The 20284-nt window shown below is 35.8% G+C and overlaps 1 protein-coding gene across 1 annotated transcript in view; it reads right to left on the reverse strand.

The window, feature by feature from the left end:
• Nucleotides 1-1104: 1104 nt before the first annotated feature.
• The window catches only part of LOC136033201 (5-oxoprolinase-like), a 111183-nt gene continuing 92003 nt past the window's right edge, over nucleotides 1105-20284 (reverse strand). Inside the window, exons 18-22 of the mRNA XM_065713911.1 lie at nucleotides 17513-17624; nucleotides 16332-16556; nucleotides 11274-11517; nucleotides 7311-7408; nucleotides 1105-1312 (exon numbers count right to left, since the gene is read on the reverse strand). Of these exons, the coding sequence (XP_065569983.1) occupies nucleotides 1163-1312; nucleotides 7311-7408; nucleotides 11274-11517; nucleotides 16332-16556; nucleotides 17513-17624 (829 nt within the window). The 3' untranslated portion in view covers nucleotides 1105-1162. The remainder of the gene's footprint in view (nucleotides 1313-7310; nucleotides 7409-11273; nucleotides 11518-16331; nucleotides 16557-17512; nucleotides 17625-20284) is intronic.

Raw genomic sequence — 20284 nt, forward strand, 5'->3', positions numbered from 1 at the left:
CTCAATTTTTTCGTTTTCTTTTATTAGGTTTTTGTGGCTGAGGGTCGTTTGATCAGCCTTGCTGAAATCCTTTACCTAATTTCTTTATAGCCATTTTACTATTCTGTTTTCTTGTCCATTTGTATCTTTTCTTATCTCCTAAACTTTCACTATATTCATGCCGACAATACCACACACAATTTTTTTTTGTCATTATAACTACACTTTGTTATGTCTTGTTATATTATCATATCGTTGGTTATTTTGTTACATCGTTGTTTGTTTGCTTTCTCCAAATTAATTAATTTCCATCCACAAATCTTTTATCTTTTTTTTCCCGTATTTAGCTTTATGTCAGTGAGTCGTTTGATCAGCATTACAGAATATAAGTTATGTAAGTTTCTTATGGCAACTTATTATTCTGTTTTCTACGTCTATTTAAATCTTTTTTCTCTCCTAGGCTTTTTTTTCCTTGCTAATAAATTAATCGAAAATTACACACTATTCATTATTCATAACTAACTTTAATTAACTTGTTTATTCATGATTCACAATTATCTTCAAAATTCTCTTTAGGCTACTAATTTTTAAACAAGAAAATTAAAAATAAAAGATTACGAATGCTCAAACTTATTTATTTAAAGCAAAAAAATAAAATAAAATTATACTGCAATCAAAGAGGAGAACGGAACAGAGGTGTCAAGTGTGTGTGTGGGGGGTATGTACCCCCCCTAGGTTTTTGATAGATACCATTTTAGTTCACTGAAAAATGGCTTGTTTGGCGGTATTTTCGCAGCAAAAAGTTAAAACAACAACAAAACTGCCCCCTCACTAGGTTTTGAAACCTGAATTTCGCCCATCCCCCTCAAATTTACGTGAATTGACGTAATTTTGACGAGGACCTTTAAAAACAATTTTCCAAAATAAATTTCTCTAAAAGGGTCCCATCTAAGGTTGTACAAAAATCTCTTTTTAGGGAGGGGGAAATTAGGGGGACTTAGAAAAAGAAGCAGTTAACACAAAACATAGAAGCAATCGTCAAAATGTTGACAAGTCAATCAAACATCCCTCCGTATGCATTTGCTTGGACTCATCGATACTCACTTTAAGATATACAAAAATAGGTATATGCAACGTTTATTTTATTTTTTCCCAGGTTTCAAAGCAATATTAAAAATCAAAATTACACAGAAGCTTGTGCGGCTTTATAATTAGCAACACTACCCTTTTCCGTAAAATACTGAACATCAAAATTTGATTGATTTAATTCTTCTTTTTCTTCTCCTTTGAGTCCATATCCACCACCACCAGGGGTACGTAGCTCAAAACGGTCCTGAAACAGCGCATCTTTTATATTTTATATCAATGTATCACCACAAGGGCCATACTCATGATTTTTGGTCGTGAGATGTTATTTTTTGCCAGGGGGGGGTAGGTGTGAAAAAAACTTAAGAAACATAACAAAGTTTATTTATATACATTTTCGTTATTTTTTGCAAGTCAGACAAACGTTTCGGGGGGTGGGACCATCAAAAATCCTACCCACCCCCTTGGCTACGGTCCTAATCGCGTTCTCATAACAATGGAACCTGTCTCACATTTCCATAATTTTACATGAGAGCCAAAATAAGGTTTTGGGGTATCTTCTTCCCTCTTTAGGTCGAGAGGAAGCACTTGACTTGGTTTCACATGAAGCGGGCTGCAGAGTCAGGCCAATTCTAAATTCCAAGTCTTAAACATAAGAGACATAAAAAAAAAACATAGAGACATAAAAAAATTTCGTATTTTTGTACAATTTTTTCAGATTCATTCACTTTTTCTCTTAAAGTTGGGTTCTATATTATTTTTTTTTTACATGTTTCTCCCAACTATATTTTTATTGTCCCATTATTCTATGTTCGATTTTAAGTTTTTTTATAAACATAAAATTTTATATATATATATATATATATATATATATATATATATATATATATATATATATATATATATATATATATATATATATATATATATATATATATATATATATATATATATATATATATATATATATATATACTAGCTGTTTGGGTGGCGCTTCGCGCCACCCCAACACCTAGTTGGTGGGGCGCTTCGCGCCCCCCAAGCCCCCCCGCGCACGTAAGTCGTTACGCGCCATTGTAGTTGTGTCCCTGTGTCCCATCTGTGAATAGAGATAGATATAAATATATGTTTTTAACTACGTAAAACATGCGAATATACAACATTCTTCGCTGTCCCATTGTCTGTGCATATAAATAGATTGTCAGGTTTACTGACTCTTGAACATGCAACATATAATTGTCCATGGGAAAAACAATCGTATTCAGATCTATACCTCATTATTCTAATGATGTGTCCCTGTGTCCTGGTCGTCATTTATATTCCCTGTGTCCCGGTCGTCATTTGTGTCCCGGTGTCCCAGTTTGTAATTTCTCTTTGAGTGTCCCGGTCGTCATTTATATTCCCTGTGTCCCGGTGTCCCGGTCGTCATTTGTGTCCCGGTGTCCCGGTCTGTAATTTCTATTCGAACAATCCCTGTGTCCCGGTCGTCATTTATATATCCTGCCTGTGCCCCCGGCGTCCCCGTTGTAGTTGTGTCCCTGTGTCCCGGTCGTCATTTATATTCCCTGTGTCCCGGTCGTGATTTGTGTCTGGGTGTCCCAATGTGTAATTTCTCTTTGAGGTTCCCGGTCGTCACTTATATTCCCTCTGTCTCGGTCGTCATTTGTGTCCCGGTCTGTAATTTCTCTTTGAGTGTTTTTTCTTTTTAGTTTTTTTTTTTTAGTTTTTTACCTTTTTTCTTTTTTCAGTTTTCTTTTTCTTCTTTATTTTTCAGCGTCACTATGAAGTACATATCGACGAACCTTTGTTTTTTTAACTTAAATCTGGTAGGCATTGATGACCTTATCCAAGTCAAAATCCCAAACCCAATCATCATCGCTATCATTTTCAGTTTTGATATGTTTTGACTCTCGCTGTCCAGGTGGATTTTCATCTAACTGCGCGGTTTTGCGTTCTTTAGCCGCAAGCCTGTTTTCTTGCTGTTCTTGTGATTCCTCGGAACGCTTTCTTTTCTTACTTTCTCTATCAGCAGCAAGTTTTTAGACTCTTTGAGCAGCTTCCTCGGCTGTTGCCATTGTAGGTTCTTCAGTCATTTTACAATTAAACATTTTTCCGTGAACGCATGTCTTAAATACCATTAATGACGTCACCGTCATAACAAAAATGACGACAACTAACTTGATGACGTCAGTCAACACAGAAACATGACGTCACCTGACAGACAGACAGACACACAGACAGACAACTTATTTTTATATATATAGATATATATATATATATATATAAAAGAGTATGATACTTGAACAGTGTCACCAGCGCTCTTGTAACAAGATCTCCCCTTCTTCAATTTGTCAATCCTCTCTTTTTTAGATCATTTCCTAACCTCCTTTTTCAAATACTCTTTTGCAACTCTTTTATTGTCGGGCATTCAGATGAAGAACCATGAGACTGACTGGAAAAATGAACCAAGAGTTATCTTCTGTACAAATATACAGAAGACAAGCATGCAGTCATATTGTTGTTCGATTCCCATCCTCTAATTATAATTTGGCCCAAAAAGTAATTTTGTCCCTATTAGCCAAAAACCTATAAAGTAAGAATTATGAAACGTAATACGGCGTTATGAATGAGTCAATTCCACCGTCTTAGTTTTCAGTTTGTCTTATTCGACTTTTTACGCTTTAATATTCTGTTTTTGTATTTGTTGATTTGGGTGTTCATATGTTTGCAGGTTTCTCATATCTTCCTTTTTATTGATTCACTTTTGTAAAAGAAAGAATACAAATTAAATCATAATAAAAAAAAAACAAATCAAATTAAATTATAATTGTAAATTCAGCAGTCTATTTGCCAGTATTTTGTGAATGTTTGGCATATTTTGCATCCAAGACCCTCTCGATCTCAGCAATCACTTGAGGATATGATCAAAATCAAATTCGAGAAAAAAAATCATAAAAAATAGAATATTCTTCAAAAAACCTGTTTAAAGTTGTCTAAAGAACTAATCAAATCTTGAAAAAACTAAAATAGGTAAATAAAAAAAAATTCCTACACAAAAAGTAATTTTTTAGATTAATACAAAAACTGAGAAGCGATGAAAAGGGGCTAATAATTTTTTTTAAACTGCTGCTACTAGGACTTAAAAACTTATAGCAGCCCGAAAGCGCCCTGATCAAAGCTCCTCCTATTGCTGCAGAAGCTCCTCCTCTATCTCCCTTTATTCAGTACTTCAATTTTTACTAAGGACATTGCAATTATTATTTTACCGCTTTTTCTTTGCTTTTATAATGAAAAACAACCATCTGTATCATAGCATTTACATTAAAGAATATAAATCTTACAATCTAATTGACCAATTAATTAGCAAGATTTTAAATAGTTATTAATTCAGAATCGTTTATCATGTCATGCACGTATCCACAGGTGGGAGGGCACAAGGAAAGGGGATAAGATCACCCCCCCCCCCACACACACAAACAATTACAAAAAATACTAAGCAGTATTGCTATATATTTCGTTTTTAAGGTCAATCTCCGAGGTTTGAAGCCAATGCTATTTTCCTATAGCAGTGAAATGCGTAAACAACAGACACAAGCAGGTTCTTTGATGAAGAAATTCCTGTGGCTTCATTGAAAGCTTTAACATGAATAGGCCGAACAAATTTGCATTTTTTTCTTTAGAGCTTCATAAAAAATTAATTAGTGGGGACACCTCTAATTTTTAAAAGTAGTAATAAAATTAATTTTAGAAGACGTAGAGAATTGTAAAGTAGCCTCTCGATTTGCCATGAGATTTCAAAATTTTTGGCCGTGAATTTTTTTTTTATTATCGTCAGTTTCCTTTACAATTTGCCATTTAAGATATTCTTCCTTTACTATTTAAAAGGGTTGTACTAATCATACAGCCTTGATTTTTGTGTCGTTTTGTAGGTCTTATACCGATAAATAATCCCAAAGATTCTAAAGTTTGTAGTTATGTGGAATGATTTTTAGCAATAATTCTTAGTATTCAAGATTTCCTCCTTTCTCATTGGCTTAACCACTCCTTGAGGGGTTTGCCAGAATATCATTAAGAATGTTGAAATCTCCTTAGCATTACGACCAGATTTAAAAGGAAGTTGAAAACATGTATAATTGGCAACAACACTTTGAGGCAATACATTTTTAACACTTCATACGAATTGGCATTTTTTAGGTTACAAAGCAGATAATATTATTGGCCTTTAAAAGTAAAGAAATACCGATTTTAGACCTATAAAATGTAGGAACCTTATTTTTAAAAAGAAAGTTATTCTTAAAAACACATCATTTTAAACATTATTGGCCTTTAAAAGTAAAGAAACACCGATTGTAGACCTATAAAATGCATGAACGTTATTTTTAAAAAGAAGATTATTCTTAAAAACACATTATTTTAAACATTATTGGCCTTTAAAAGTAAAGAAACATCGATCGTAGGCCTATAAAATGTATGAATATTATTTTTTAAAAGAAGGTTATTCTTTAAAACACATTATTTTAAACATTATTGGCTCTTAAAAGTAAAGAAACGCCGATTGTAGGCCTATAAAATATACGAACATTATTTTTTTTAAATCTAAAGTTGTAGGATATTTGTCCATTTTAGTTCCACGGGATCTCATTTCATTCCTAATAGTGCCGTATCTTAGAATATTTTGGTTTTTCCCCATCATCTCATACAGTTGAGGATTTATAGGCTCGTTCATAAATGATTGATTACCCCGGTTTGGAACCGGGGTAATCATATACTTTGCTTTACGGAGTAATGCATATACTATTAAATTAATGTCATTTAAAGTAATATGTTTGTGAAGGTACATAATAAACATTGGGCACCCTTGCCCTGGGGTCATAAATACAGGTAAGGGAGGAAGGAAACCCCTAAGGGTATTTAATAAATTTTTGAAACTACTTATATTTATATACTATTCATCAAAAACAAGAGCTAAGAGCTCATATCGCACTTGTGACGAGGTCAGGAGGAGCCAAGAGCTCATATGATATGACATGTAGTAACATTCTAAGAATCAATAGATTGCTTTAAAAGGAAAATCAGAGGCTTAATGCCGGTCGGGATTTAAAATAAGAGCTCCGAGTCACGAGGTCCTTCTAAATATCAAAATTCATTAAGATCCGATCACCAACTCGTAAGTTAAAAATACCTCAATTTTTCTAATTTTTGGGTCTTTATTACGATTTTTATGGTTTCATGTTTTGACAAAAACATGACAAAAGATTTTTTCTTATTTATTTACGCGTTTCCGTACTTTTTCGTTTCTTTTTATTTTGAGTTTTTCTTGTTTTTGCTCACCTTTTTTGAGCTCTGGTTTAAGGTACTCAACAATTTGCCACAATTCATCATAGTATTGCTTTTTACCATGATCACATTTGAGATAAAACAGAGCATTTTCTGTCCAAAAACACATAGTTGCAAACGATATCTAGAATGACTCTATCTAGATGACTATCTAGAATGATATCTAGAATGACGATATCTAGTCGTCTATATTGACTGTGTATCTGTGCCAATACCAACAAAAAACAAAAAGAAATAAATCGAAAAATGTGAACGCCAGGTGAACAAAGAAACGGAGAATAGTCCCTTACACACAACCAACCGCACGCATCGAATAGATATACCTTGATACTATTAAAAAGCTTTATATAATAATACAACAACATAATAATATTATAATATAATATATTAATCTCCCTCCTTAAAGCCACAAACTTTAACTTTGGATCCGTGCGTCCAATAATGAAAAAATTGAACGAAAAAAGGTAAAATTAAGAGGTAAAGAAACCGGGGAGGTGTATCCCCCATCAATTGTGTATACAAGGAAACAAACATATCCAATATCATTGTAATTGAATTAAATATTGGTAAGTTTGTGAATGGAATTGAATTAAAATCAATTAGTTGTGGGCATCCAACCATGGCTAATTGTAGAAAAAGCCAAGACAGATAGACCGATTCCGTTGATTTTGAATTAAAATCAAGTATTTGTGGGGATCAAGCCATAGCTAATTGTAGAAAAGGCCAAGATTTGGTTTTAAAACCAAATCAACTGGCGATTTTTTATTCCAAATGTTACCGGGTTCTTCGGCTTCATCCTTGTATACAAAAACAAAACCTATGACTTACACAACGAAGGTATAAAAGCCTATAAATTTACGAATCCTAGCCTATCTCAAAGACCAATTAAAGCTCGTAAGCATACTTACGCCGGGCTTCACGGCTATGGTTGTTTTAGATCCCAAATTGAGCACAACGCCATCTTTTCTTCTTAGCAAATTGAGACCTCTCTCTCCAGGCATTCCACCTGAAAATAATACAGGGAATAGGTTGAATATAATCCAGAAAAAGCTGAATTTATGGGATATTTATATCTGTATTTTATTAGAATTAAAATGATTTAGGAACACTGAAATTGAATATTATTGTCTAAAATTAAGCGAAGTTAACGTAATCATCGTTAATGTTCTTGAAGTGCCAAGGATAGTGAACATGAAATCTGACTTTTTGAACTGGTTAGGTGGAAACTCATACGACCATATATGGGTTAAATGATTAGAAAAATCAGGAATATAAATGTTAGTGAAAAAATCCTCCACATAAAGTTTTGGTAGTAGCAAAAGAAAAAAAAAGAAAAAGAAAAAAAAAGAAACATGGATGAAAAACCCTCCCAAAATTAGCTTAAAACACATGACACCAAAGAGTTTAGCAAGGTGTATCTTTCTTACGAAGGTGAATGTTTTTCTACAGAATTATCAGAATGGTAATGTTTTGAAGTCTTTCGGAGAAAAAAAAAACTTATCAAATTTGACTAATTAGGTTTTTTTCACGATTCAACGCGGCAACACTGACGAATATTGAAAATTTAAGAGAAGAAGCAGAGATAAGCAAAACAATACAAAATCAAAAATATTTTTCAATAAATTATAAGCACATGTGATACATGTCATATGCACATAAGTATAAGTATATAAATTATGGGTCTAAATATAGGACCAATATAGGTCAATGGTAAATATACTATACCTCTACGATTCTAACCATCAGGTACAAACAGTTTTGGATACGAAAAGCTGGATACTATCTTCAAACCAGCATAAATATGCCCTGATAGGTGAATAAGACTTTTTACAGTTCACTTTCTAAAATCAAGTAACTTTACAAAGTACTTCCTTGAAATACCAAGGACAGTGAAAATGGAATTAGATTGTTTGATCTTGAAATTAACACAACCATACATATTTAAAAAAGTTAGAAAAAATAATCAGGAATTTAACTTTCACGAGTAAGACCTCACAAGATTTATATAATCTGGGTGTTAATTAAAAAAACAAGTAGAAAACAAAAGTGAGTAAAAATCAGCAAAAAAAGAGCCAAAAACACATAGCATCGAACAGCATAAGAAGGAATAGCTTTCTTTTGTAGTTGCCTTCAAGAATCAACAGATTGGTTAATGTTCAAATTTTGTCAGACAAAAAACGTTTTCAAATTTAATTAACTAGTTTTATGTTTACGTTTTTACGTTTACTTTCATGATTAAATGTGGTAAATATGACGAAAATAGGATATTGCTATTTTATACAATTTGAATTGATGAATTCAAACAACCATAGAGTTGTTTAAACATAAAGAAAGGAAACGATCAAAAATGGTGTTTTTAAAGGCCAAATGAAAATACTAAAAAAAAACACAGAAAGCGAATATTTCGAGAGAAAAACCACCTCTCTTCTTCAGTGCGAACAAAATAATATAATCAAGGAAAAACAAGTGCGGAAAGTAAACAAAACCAATGAAAAAACCGTCAAAAAATTAAATAAAACCTCATTTTTGATGGTTTTCTCAAAATCTGAGTTTTGAGACCATCAAATGAAAAATAGCAGTTTTCTAGAATGAATGAGTAAGGTTGGACGGTATGGGGTATGGGGGCAAAAGATCAGACCATACCCTACGATGGGTATGGGGGAAAAACATTTTGATGTCCTTGGGACTTTCAAGGATTTTCAAAAGATTATCAGATCTATTTATCATCTACGAAATTGAAGAGAAGGGAATTGAGACCTACAGAATCTCTGACAGTAAAAAGTTGAAAATTATGCTTTCTAAAGACTGAATGACTCATTACGAAAAGAAGTACAAAACAACGAATCGTTCTATGGAAAGTGATTAAATGAAAGTGATAAATGATTAAATGATAAAATGAAGTCAGTGATTAAATGAAAATTCGCAGTGTTCTTAGCTTTAAATGTAAGGAGTATATCCCCTTTTTGGCCTAAAACTTTATTTTCTTTTCTGTTTTCTTCTTCTTTCTTACATCTTTTTACATTTGATAAAAACAGTAGTCTCTTTTTTATTTTGTGAATTGGCCCTAAATTTTTGTAAAATCTGGTTTGCGAAGCCTGCATCGTCTATATCGTATTTTAAGGCTATTTTGAGAGAAAGGTTGAGAGGGCTAGGACGCGTTCTGCGGATGAAGGATGACAGATTTCCAAAGATCGTACTTTTCGGCCAACCTTCTAGGACCGAACATTAACAGGTCGCCCCTGAATAAAAGAAGTCATAAGGAAAGATTTAAGGGAAATTCGAACTTCATGGGAAGGAGGCCTTGAATAGACTGGGATGCAGGAGGAGCGAACGTAGCTATGTTGGCCTCGGGCGGCTTGGTGCTGCAGTGAGGCGTTATACAAAGATCAGGTACTTTATATAAAAACTATATGAAATGACAGGAACAAATATAATGTTTCGGGGGAGAGGGGACACATCTTGACAGAATCTAGGCATATTGATTCTAGATATCTAGACAGACATTTAGACAGGTAGATTAGATATAATCTGTCTTAATGAAAACCTCCATCCTTTATTTTCCATTTTCTGGAAGATATCGTAAAATTTGCATCGGATTAGATCGTATTATTTGGCATTACATATTTATTGACTCAATAGTAAACGACAAAGGATGTTATTTAATTTTACGATACTGATTTGGATGTTTAGTTCCTTATTATGTAACAAAGGGACTATGGGATATAATTGTGTATATTCTTTGGGGGTGGGGGGGGGGGAGAGCGGCCTTACTATTTGGGACTCTTTACTTACTCAATTATAGGTGAAAAGGGATGCTTTTCAATTTTACAATATTGATTACGATACACTACCAAAATTTTCCTGCTATTTTCTTTATTTTTCTTTTTTTCCATTTCAGAACCTATCATGCGACAGAAGAGAATAAAAAAAAAACTGGGAACGTTAAACTTAGAATTATATTCTGCACATAATTGACTGCGAATTTATATGTAGTGCTAAACAGTTTAAGGCATTTTTGATTTAAACGTCAGATTAGGTACACTTAAATACACCTTAAATCCATAAGGATTGATTCCCTTTGTCTCAGTAATACGACAGTCTTTCAGTATTATACCAGGCAACAGAAAAAAAGGGATGGCACTCTTTGACAGATTTTCTGCACAAAACTGACTGCACATCAGTAACACGAGACTCTCTCAGCAGCATATTAGACAACGGAAGAAAGGGATGGTACTTTTGAGGGATTTCTGCGCAAAACTGACTGCGCAACGGTACCACAAGAGTCTCTCAGAAGCATATCTGGCAACAGAAAAAAGGGTTGATACTCTTTGGGGGACTTTCTGCACAAAACTGACTGCACATCAGTAACACGAGACTCTCTCAGCAGCATATTAGACAACGGAAAAAAGGGATGGTACTTTTGAGGGATTTCTGCGCAAAACTGACTGCGCAACGATACCACAAGAGTCTCTCAGAAGCATATCTGGCAACGGAAAAAAGGGTTGATACTCTTTGAGGGACTTTCTGCACAAAACTGACTGCACATCAGTAACACGACAGTCTCTCAGTAGCATATAAGGCAACGGAAAAAAGGGATGGCACTTTTGAGGGATTTCTGCGCAAAACTGACTGCGCAACGATACCACAAGAGTCTCTCAGAAGCATATCTGGCAACGGAAAAAAGGGTTGATACTCTTTGAGGGACTTTCTGCACAAAACTGACTGCACATCAGTAACACGACAATCTCTCAGTAGCATATAAGGCAACGGAAAAAAGGGATGGTAGTCTTTGATGGATTTTTGCACAAAACTGACAGCACATTCAAACGCAACGGTGCATATCTGAATATAGTTTCCATGCTGTTACATACCTTTTAGTCCATAAGGATGGAACACCCTTCTCTCAGTAAGTATAGAAAGGGTGAGTGGTTTTCTAAATTTGAGTCTTCGAAGAACACCGTCACCTCCCCTGTATTGGCCACTCCCTCCAGTGCCGTGGGCTAAAGAAAAGTGTTCCAAAATTACTGGATACGTTTTCTCGATAATTTCAGGGTCTGTAATTCGTGTATTCGTCATATGGGTGTGCACGCCGCTCCGACCATGCCACGACATTCCCTAAAACAAAAGAACGAAAAAACATTTATCTAGAGTAGAACAACCCAAAATAACTATTTGCCAAAAATAAAAACACTTAAAATATATGATATTTTGTTTATATATTAAAAAACACATCATAATTACACTAAAAATTGTCTAAAAAATATAGCCTGGTGTAGCTGTCTTCGCAATCGACACATTGCCAAAGTTTGAATTATTACACATGAAAACACTGTCAAATTCAAGCAATTAGTTTTGCTTGTTTATTTCACGGTTCAACGTAACAACATTGACAAAAATGTGGTACAGCCCTAGGAACTTCATAATTTTCGAATAAATAAGAAAACAATCTTAGGAAATCACAGGTTTAACGGATAGATGGGCTTCATACTTTTCTTTTGATGTTCTTGGTACTTTAATGGTTACTGAAACTATGATTACAAAATACACAATGATTAAATCATATTTTGCGTTCCTAACGTAACGATAGAGCTCAGTAAAGGATAGCTAGGGCCGAAAACATACCCTTTTTGTAAGGTAGTCTTTGTTACAATGATCCAAGAGGTACCAACGACAGTCCTGCCAGGTCAGGCTAGTTTTCACCAATTCGGACAGTTGACTGCCTTTGACAAGAAAGATTGCAGTTTGTTTCTTATGTGACTCTGATATAAACTTTTAACTGAAATTCTTTCTTAACGAAGCACTTCCACTCCCCCCAGATGGTCAGTTTCGATTATTTCTAATTTAACCTGGTCGGGTCCCTGATACGCCTGTCAACTTTCAGCGATCGCTATATTGATAAGGTATCTAGTTTCGGATCTTCTTCACGTAAAAATTGTGGTGGACCGAGATTCGAACCTGAGACCTCTTGAACCCTAAGTGAGAATCACAGCCAAAGACCATAAACCATGCTTAAGAAGAACAATCATTTACTTTATTGACAAATAAAATTCTTCTAAACTATATTGCTCGCTCACTCCCCCCCCCATAGATGGTCAAATTGAGGAAGAGACTATTTCTAATTTAATCTGGTCTCGACCCTGATACGCCTGCCAACTTTCATCGTCCTAGCTTATCTGGAAGTGCCTAAACTAGTAACCCCCCAATCCCCCAAAGAGAGCGGATCTGATCTGATTATGTCAATAACGTATCTAGGACATGTGTTTATTCTTCCCACCAGGTTACATCCCGATCTCTACACTCTAAACGTTTTCCAAGATTTCCGGTTTCCCCCTTCAACTCCGCGCAATGTCACCGGATGCTGTCGGGATCTAAAATAAGAGCTCTAAGACAGGAGGTCCTTCTAAATATTAAATTTCATTAAGATCTGATCACCTGTTCGTAATTTAAAAATACATCATTTTTTCTAATTTTTCCGAATTAACCCTCCCCCCTCCTCCAACTCCCCCAAAGAGGGCCAATCCGGTCTGGCTATATCAATCACGTATATAGGACTTGTGTTTATTCTTCTCACCAAGTATCATCATGATCTCTCCACTCTAAGCGTTTTCCAAGATTTCCAGTTTCCTCCTCCAACTCCCCCCAATGGCACTGGACCCGGTTGGGATTTAAAAAAAGAGTTTTAAGATACGAGGTCCTTCTAAATATTAAATTTCTTAAGATCCAATCACCCGTTTGTAAGTGAAAAATACCTCATTTTTTCTAATTTTTCCGAATTACCGAATTAGGTGACCCCCTTCCCCAAAGTCCCATCAGGATTCATCCCGATCTCTTCACTCTAAGCGTTTTCCAAAATTACCGGTCCCCCCAACTCCTCCCGATGGAAATGGATCCGGTCGGGCTTAAAATAAGAGGTCTGAATTACAAGGTTCTTCTAAATATAAAATTTCATTAAGATCCGATCACTCGTTCGTAAGTAAAAAATACCTCATTTTTATAATTTTTCCAAATTGCCCCCCCCCAATACTCCCAAAAAAGCGGATCCGTTCCAGTTATGTCAATCACGTATCTAGGACTTGTGCTTATTTTTGCCACCAAGTTTCATCCCGATCCCTCCGCTCTAAGTGTTTTCCAAGTTTTAGGTTTCCCCCTCCCAAATCCCCCCCAATGTCACCAGATCCAGTCGGAATTTAAAATAAGAGCTCTAAGACACGATATCGTTCTAAACATCAAATTTCATTGAGATCCGATCACCTGTTCGTAAGTTAAAAATACCTCATTTTTTCTAATTTTTCAGAATTAACCCCTCCCCCAACTACCCAAAAGAGAGCGGATCCGTTCCAGTTATGTCAATCATGTATCTAGGACTTGTGCTTATTTTTGCCACCAAGTTTCATCCCGATCCCTCCGCTCTAAGTGTTTTCCAAGTTTTAGGTTTCCCCCTCCCAAATCCCCCCCAATGTCACCAGATCCAGTCGGAATTTAAAATAAGAGCTCTAAGACACGATATCGTTCTAAACATCAAATTTCATTGAGATCCGATCACCTGTTCGTAAGTTAAAAATACCTCATTTTTTCTAATTTTTCAGAATTAACCCCTCCCCCAACTACCCCAAAGAGAGCGGATCCGTTCCAGTTATGTCAATCATGTATCTAGGACTTGTGCTTATTTTTCCCACCAAGTTTCATCCCGATCCCTCCACTCTAAGTGTTTTCCAAGTTTTAGGTTTCCCCCTCCCAAATCCCTTCTAAATATCAAATTTAATCAAGATCCAATCACCCGTCTGTAAGTTAAAAATACCTTATTTTTTCTAATTTTTTCGAATTAACCTTCCCCCCACTCTCCCCCCCCCCAAAAAAAAAAAACTGTCGAATCGGGGAAACAACTATTTTTAATTTAATCTGGTTTAGTCCCCGATACGTCTGCCAAATTTCATCGTCCTAGCTTATCTGAAGTGCCCAAACTGCCAAAACCGGGACAGTCAGATAGACAGACCTACATAATTTATGATCGCTATATGTCACTTGGTAAATACCAAGTACCATGAAAAATTGGAATACAATTTTTAACGAAAAAGGTAGTTTTTTCCCATATGCACTTTTTGGTAGTAGCTGGCACCAAAATAAAAAAAAACCCTCTAGAATATAAGCAAAAATTACCTAAAAACAAGAGATTGCAGTGCAACTGGCTTGTGTAGCTCATTTCTTTTATAGGTGCCAGAGTTTTGAATAAACGTTAATCTTCAAAACACTACAGAGATAACATTTTCTTACCCAATTGATTAAGAGGCATATACAAGTTACCTTAATGAGGCAAAATTGACGTAATAAGTGTCACCATTTGAGCTAGTAATAATCCAATAGTCCATGGTAAGCATAATTAAATAACCAAAAATTAATTAAACCGTAATTATCAGTTTCAACCAAACTAAAATCGGCCTGGAAAACCCCCCAGGAAAACACCCCCGGAAAATGCCCTCCCCCGAGGAAAATACCCCCGGAAATGCTTTCCCCATGGAAACTCCCCCTGGAAAGATGCCTTTAAAGAAGAGTCAGGTGCAACTCTAATAGTTTTTGAATTCGTTTACCGAAAGGATAACATAAAGCGAATACGAATCTATAAATTGGAAATGGTGAAAGCGAAGAGATCTCATTTACAGCAAATCTTTATCTGGATACAACAGCGTATCCATGGTAGAAGTCTCAGGGTTTGAAGCCCTCCCCAAAAATAGTTGTCCGACTCTTAAAAACGCAACAAAAATGCATAGAATTAATTTTTCCTGCATTTTATAATTTGTTTTGTTCCCAACCCCTCCGATAATCCTGGATAAACCCTTGTCTAGATAGTTAGGACTCAGAATGGAACCTAAAAATTACAACATACATAGATAAACATACATACATAAAAAATACATACAACATACATACATAAAAATACATACAACATACATACATAAAAATACATACAACATACATACATAAAAATACATACAACATACATAAAAAAGAAGCTTCAATTAAAAAGGAGACACAAATTTAAAGATGTCGTCAAAATATCAAAAACCGTGACAGTATTTGTCAACACCGCGCCAGGCATTTCCATGAAAGGACGAACAAAATATACTGAATCTATTTTTAGAATTCATAATATACGGTCCTTGTACTACCCATTTGTACAAGGACTAGAAATTGTTGACTGTGTCATCCAAAGAAGAAAATACCTTCAATATTCGGGTATTAAACCGAATATTCAGCTGGGGTATATCTTTTGCATTTTATCAAAACTTGCTGGAAATAAGGCCATCAAGGAGATCACTGTTATAAAATGTCATTACGTTTTTAATAATGTAAATTATCAACTAAGTTTAACATATAATGTAGACTATAATGCCAGATTGTTTTAAGAGCGTTTTATTATCGATCCTGTCTTAATCAAAAGAGGAGTCAAGAATGTCCTAGGTGGTGTCAGTAATGTCCTATTTTATCTTATGTTGTCAAGCCTTATTGGAGTATGGAGTAAAGTAACACCTTTACTTCTTCATGGGTTTGAAGATTTTAAGATAATATGTAATTACTGCTGAAAATCCACTTTTACAAAAGAAAATATGAAAAATCCCCAAATACTGAAATGCAGAAATAACCGGAGCTAGTAATACGAGAAAAATAAAAAAGACAAGACAAAGTCTAATAAATAATTGTAACCCCAAATATGTTTGGAAAGAGTGTTAAATGGAGATCCTAGAGGTAATACCCTTTTTTTATTATATCGTTTGCATTTTATTGCTTGATTCAGGAAAGAGATGTTCCACCAAGGTTACATATTCTTTTGATAAAATGGTTGCTACGCATATAATTCAAGGGTGTCTACATGAGGTGGGTTATAACAGCTTTAGTCCAATAACAATATAGGCTACCATAAAAAGTATATTTACCGCTCCAGCCCCTCCAGCTACGGTTTCATAGTATCCTAGACTCTCATCACCAAATGTCACATTGTTCATGTCTCCACAACTGGCTGCACATGCACCAAAGGCTTTCAGTATTGTGTCAACTATACGCTGTGAAGTCTGCACATTACCACCAACAACGGCTGCATCTGGAGAGGGGCTAAGAATAGAGCCGGCTGGGATTTTCACCTTAATTGGCTTCAGACATCCCTAGAAAATTGTCAGTTGTTACCATTGGAGTGCTTAAAAATTCTTATTTGGACAGGGACCACATTTTAAGAAAATATATGGGGGAGGGAAGACTAAAAAATAAAATAAATGTCCTAAATAATATTTTCAATATCTAACGACGAAGGTCAATTTTTTCAATGAAAATACAACAAAGATACTTTTTTAAAATTTAGGAAGGGAAATAAAATCTATACAGTAATTGCCCCCTCCCCCTAAAAAAAACCTTGGATGTTTTTTGAAAGACTGGGTGGGACCTGCTTGGAGGGGGTACTAGACCTCTCAGCCAACTTTCCTTTCCTTTTAGTTCTTAAAGTTATGTAAAAGCTATCCAATTTCGACGAAGGAATTTTTTATCATGAAATTTCGAATTCTTACCTGTGAATTCCTAGATAATTAGACACTAAAAAGGGCGCTCCAAAAACAAAATCCTTAAAAACAAAATACGGCTTAAACTACATGTTCTGATTCAGCAAAGTTTTCTAAAGGTTTATGTCAGAGCCGTAATTAGGATTGGAGGCGCCCAGAGACTAATAATTGCAACCCCCCTCCCTCCTACAATTCAAATATAAGCAGATAAAAACCTCTTACTGCATGTCTATCTACCATAGGTCTGCCCTGAGATGATAGAATATCATGAAGAAGTGAAAATATTTATTTTTATGCAACGAATAAAAAATAATTCGAACTTTGCCTTCCACAATGACTATTTGTCCAGGTTTCACACTAATTAGGCTTTCAAGTCTTTGCACACTTTGACCAGACATGACTCAGTCTCGTTGGCAACTCCACAGCCATAGCATCCCCTCTGCCGTAGCGCCCGGATCAGCCTGTCCTGGTCGCCTCCCTAACAGCCCTGGTCTGTGTCACAAAAACAAACTAAGAGTAGAATGTTATCTGAAGTTACATTCACATGAAGAGGCAAAGAGATAACTTACCTGATTCAAAGGGACATCATGACCAACTAAACAGCGAAGGCAATATATGATAGCTGATAAAGTAATAGCTCTGGGAGTATTGCAATTGCCATATACTTGGTAGCCTGTCCCTCTGTAAAAAAAAATTATTATCATAAATTCATATCAAAACAAGTGCTAAGAGCTCATATGGCACTTGTGACGAGGCAAGAAGAGCTAAGAGCCAGGAGCTCATATGGTATGAGCTCTAACACAATTCTAAAAATCAATAGACTGATTTAAAAGGAAAATCAGAGGCTTAATGCCGGCCGGGATTTAAAATAAGAGCTCCGAGTCACGATGTCCTTCTAAATATCAAAATTAATTAAGATCCGATCACCCACTCGTAAGTTATAAATAGCTAATTTTTTCCAATTTTTCCTCTCCCTTTAGCCCCCCAGATGGTCGAATCTGGGAAAACGACTTTATCAAGTCAATTTGCGCAGCTCCCAGACACGCCTACCAATTTTCATCGTCCTAGCACGGCCAGAAACACCAAACTCGCCAAATCACTGAACACCTCCCCCCAACTCCCCCAAAGAGAGCGAACCCAGTACAGTTACGTCAATCACGTATCAACGACATTTGCTTATTCTATCCACCAAACTTCATCCCGATTCCTCCACTTCAAGTGTTTTCCAAGATTTTCCGCTCCAACTCCCCCAAATGTCATGAGATCTGGTCGGGATTTGAAGTAAGAGCTCTGAGACATGAATTCCTTCTAAATATCAAATTTCATTAAGATCTGATTACCTTTTCGTAAGATGAAAATACCCCAATTTTTACGTTTTCCAAGAATTCCGGTTTCCCCCTCGAACTCCCCCAATGTCACAGAATCTGGTCGGAATTTAAAATTAGAGCTTTAAAGCACAAGATCCTTCTAAATATCAAATTTCATTAAGATCTGGTCACCATTTCGTAAGGTACAAATACCTTATTTTTCCAAATTACCCCCCCCCCCAACTCCACCAAAGAGAGCAGATCCAGTCCGGTTATGTCAGTCACGTATCTTAGACGGGTTTTTATCCTTCCCATCCAGTTTCATCCTGATCTCTCCACTTTAAGTATTTTCTAAGATTTCCGGTCCCCCCCAACTGGCCCCCCAATGACAATGGACCCGGTTGAGATTTAAAAGAAGAGATCTGAGTTCAGAGGTCTTCTAAATATGAAGTTTCGTGAAGATCCGATCACTCCTTCGTAAGTTAAAAATACGTCATTTTTTCTATTTTTTCAGAATTGACCCCCCCCCCCCAATAGAGCGGATCCGTTCCAATTATGTAAATCACGTATTTAAGACTTCTGCTTATTTTCCCCACCAAATTTCACCCCGATTCCTCCAATCTAAGCGTTTTCCATGATTTTAGGTTCCCCCCAAACTCCCCCCAATGTCTCCAGATCCGGTCGGGATTTAAAATAAGAGCTTTGAGACACGATATCCTTCTGAATATCAAATTTCATTGAGATCCGATCACCCGTTCGTACGTTAAAAATACCTCATTTTTATTTAATTTTTCAGAATTACCCCCCCCCCCCCCCCCTCCAGCTACCCCAAAGAGAGCGGATCCGTTCCGGTTATGTCAATCATGTACCTAGGACTTGTGCTTATTTTCCCATCAAGTTTCATCCCGACCCCTCCTCTCTAATTGTTTTCCAAGATTTTAGGTTTCCCCTCCCAACTCCCCCCCAATGTCACCAGATCCGGTCGGGATTTAAAATAACAGCTCTGAGACACGATATCCTTCAAACATCAAATTTCATTATGATCTGATCAACCGTTCGTAAGTTAAAAATACTTCATTTTTTCTATTTTTTTCCGAATTAACGGGCCCCCCACTCCCCCACCCCCCAGATGGTCACATCGGGAAAACGACTATTTCTAATTTAATCTGGTCCTATCCCTGATACGCCTGCCAAATTTCATCGTCCTAGCTTACCTGGAAGTGCCTAAAGTAGCAAAACCGGGACCGACAGACAGACAGACCGACATAATTTGCGATTGCTATATGTCACTTGGTTGATACCAAGTGCCACAAAAAGGATACTGCTGCTTAAGAGAAAATTGGCAACTATCTAAGAGTTGGTTTTAAGGTAAGGTAAAGTAATGTCTGTTATATTGAAATCTGATTAAACCATGTATTGCAACCCTAATATATGCTATATATGCAACCATATATTGCTTAAACAATTGAAAGAATCGGAAATATAATTGTTAGTGAAAAAACCTTCGTGTAAAGGTTCAGTAGTAGCAGCTGCAAAATAAAAAAACATAAACAAGGATCATCAAAAAAATCGCTAAAAACAGAAGATAGATAAGATTGATAATTTTATTCGAGAAAATGTGACATTTTGGCTTGAGAAAATAGACATTTTAATTTGAAATTTTTTCTGTACCTACTAAGAAATCCCTTAAGTACTTGTTGGAAGCAGGTGGGAATCTTCTACTGGGAATCTACATGAAAAATACTGTTCTATCCTGCATCTTATGGACATAATGAGAGAAAGCGTCTTTTTAGACCAACAATATAAGGCCAAACAAAAGGCCAATTGGGTTTGGGTCATTCCTAAATCCAGCGGGAGGAGGTCATAAAAAAGGATGTAAAAGAAAATAATACTTTTTGGGAGGGTGTAAAGAGGGAGGCTTTAAATAGATTAGTATGGAGGAGGAGCATCCTATGTTGGCCTCACAGCAGAATGGTGGCACAGTGAGATGTGCCACAATGGTGGCACAGTAATAGTAGCAGTAGTAATAGGTAT

The sequence above is a fragment of the Artemia franciscana genome, chromosome 11, assembly GCF_032884065.1.
Source record: "Artemia franciscana chromosome 11, ASM3288406v1, whole genome shotgun sequence".
Lineage (NCBI taxonomy): Eukaryota > Metazoa > Arthropoda > Branchiopoda > Anostraca > Artemiidae > Artemia > Artemia franciscana.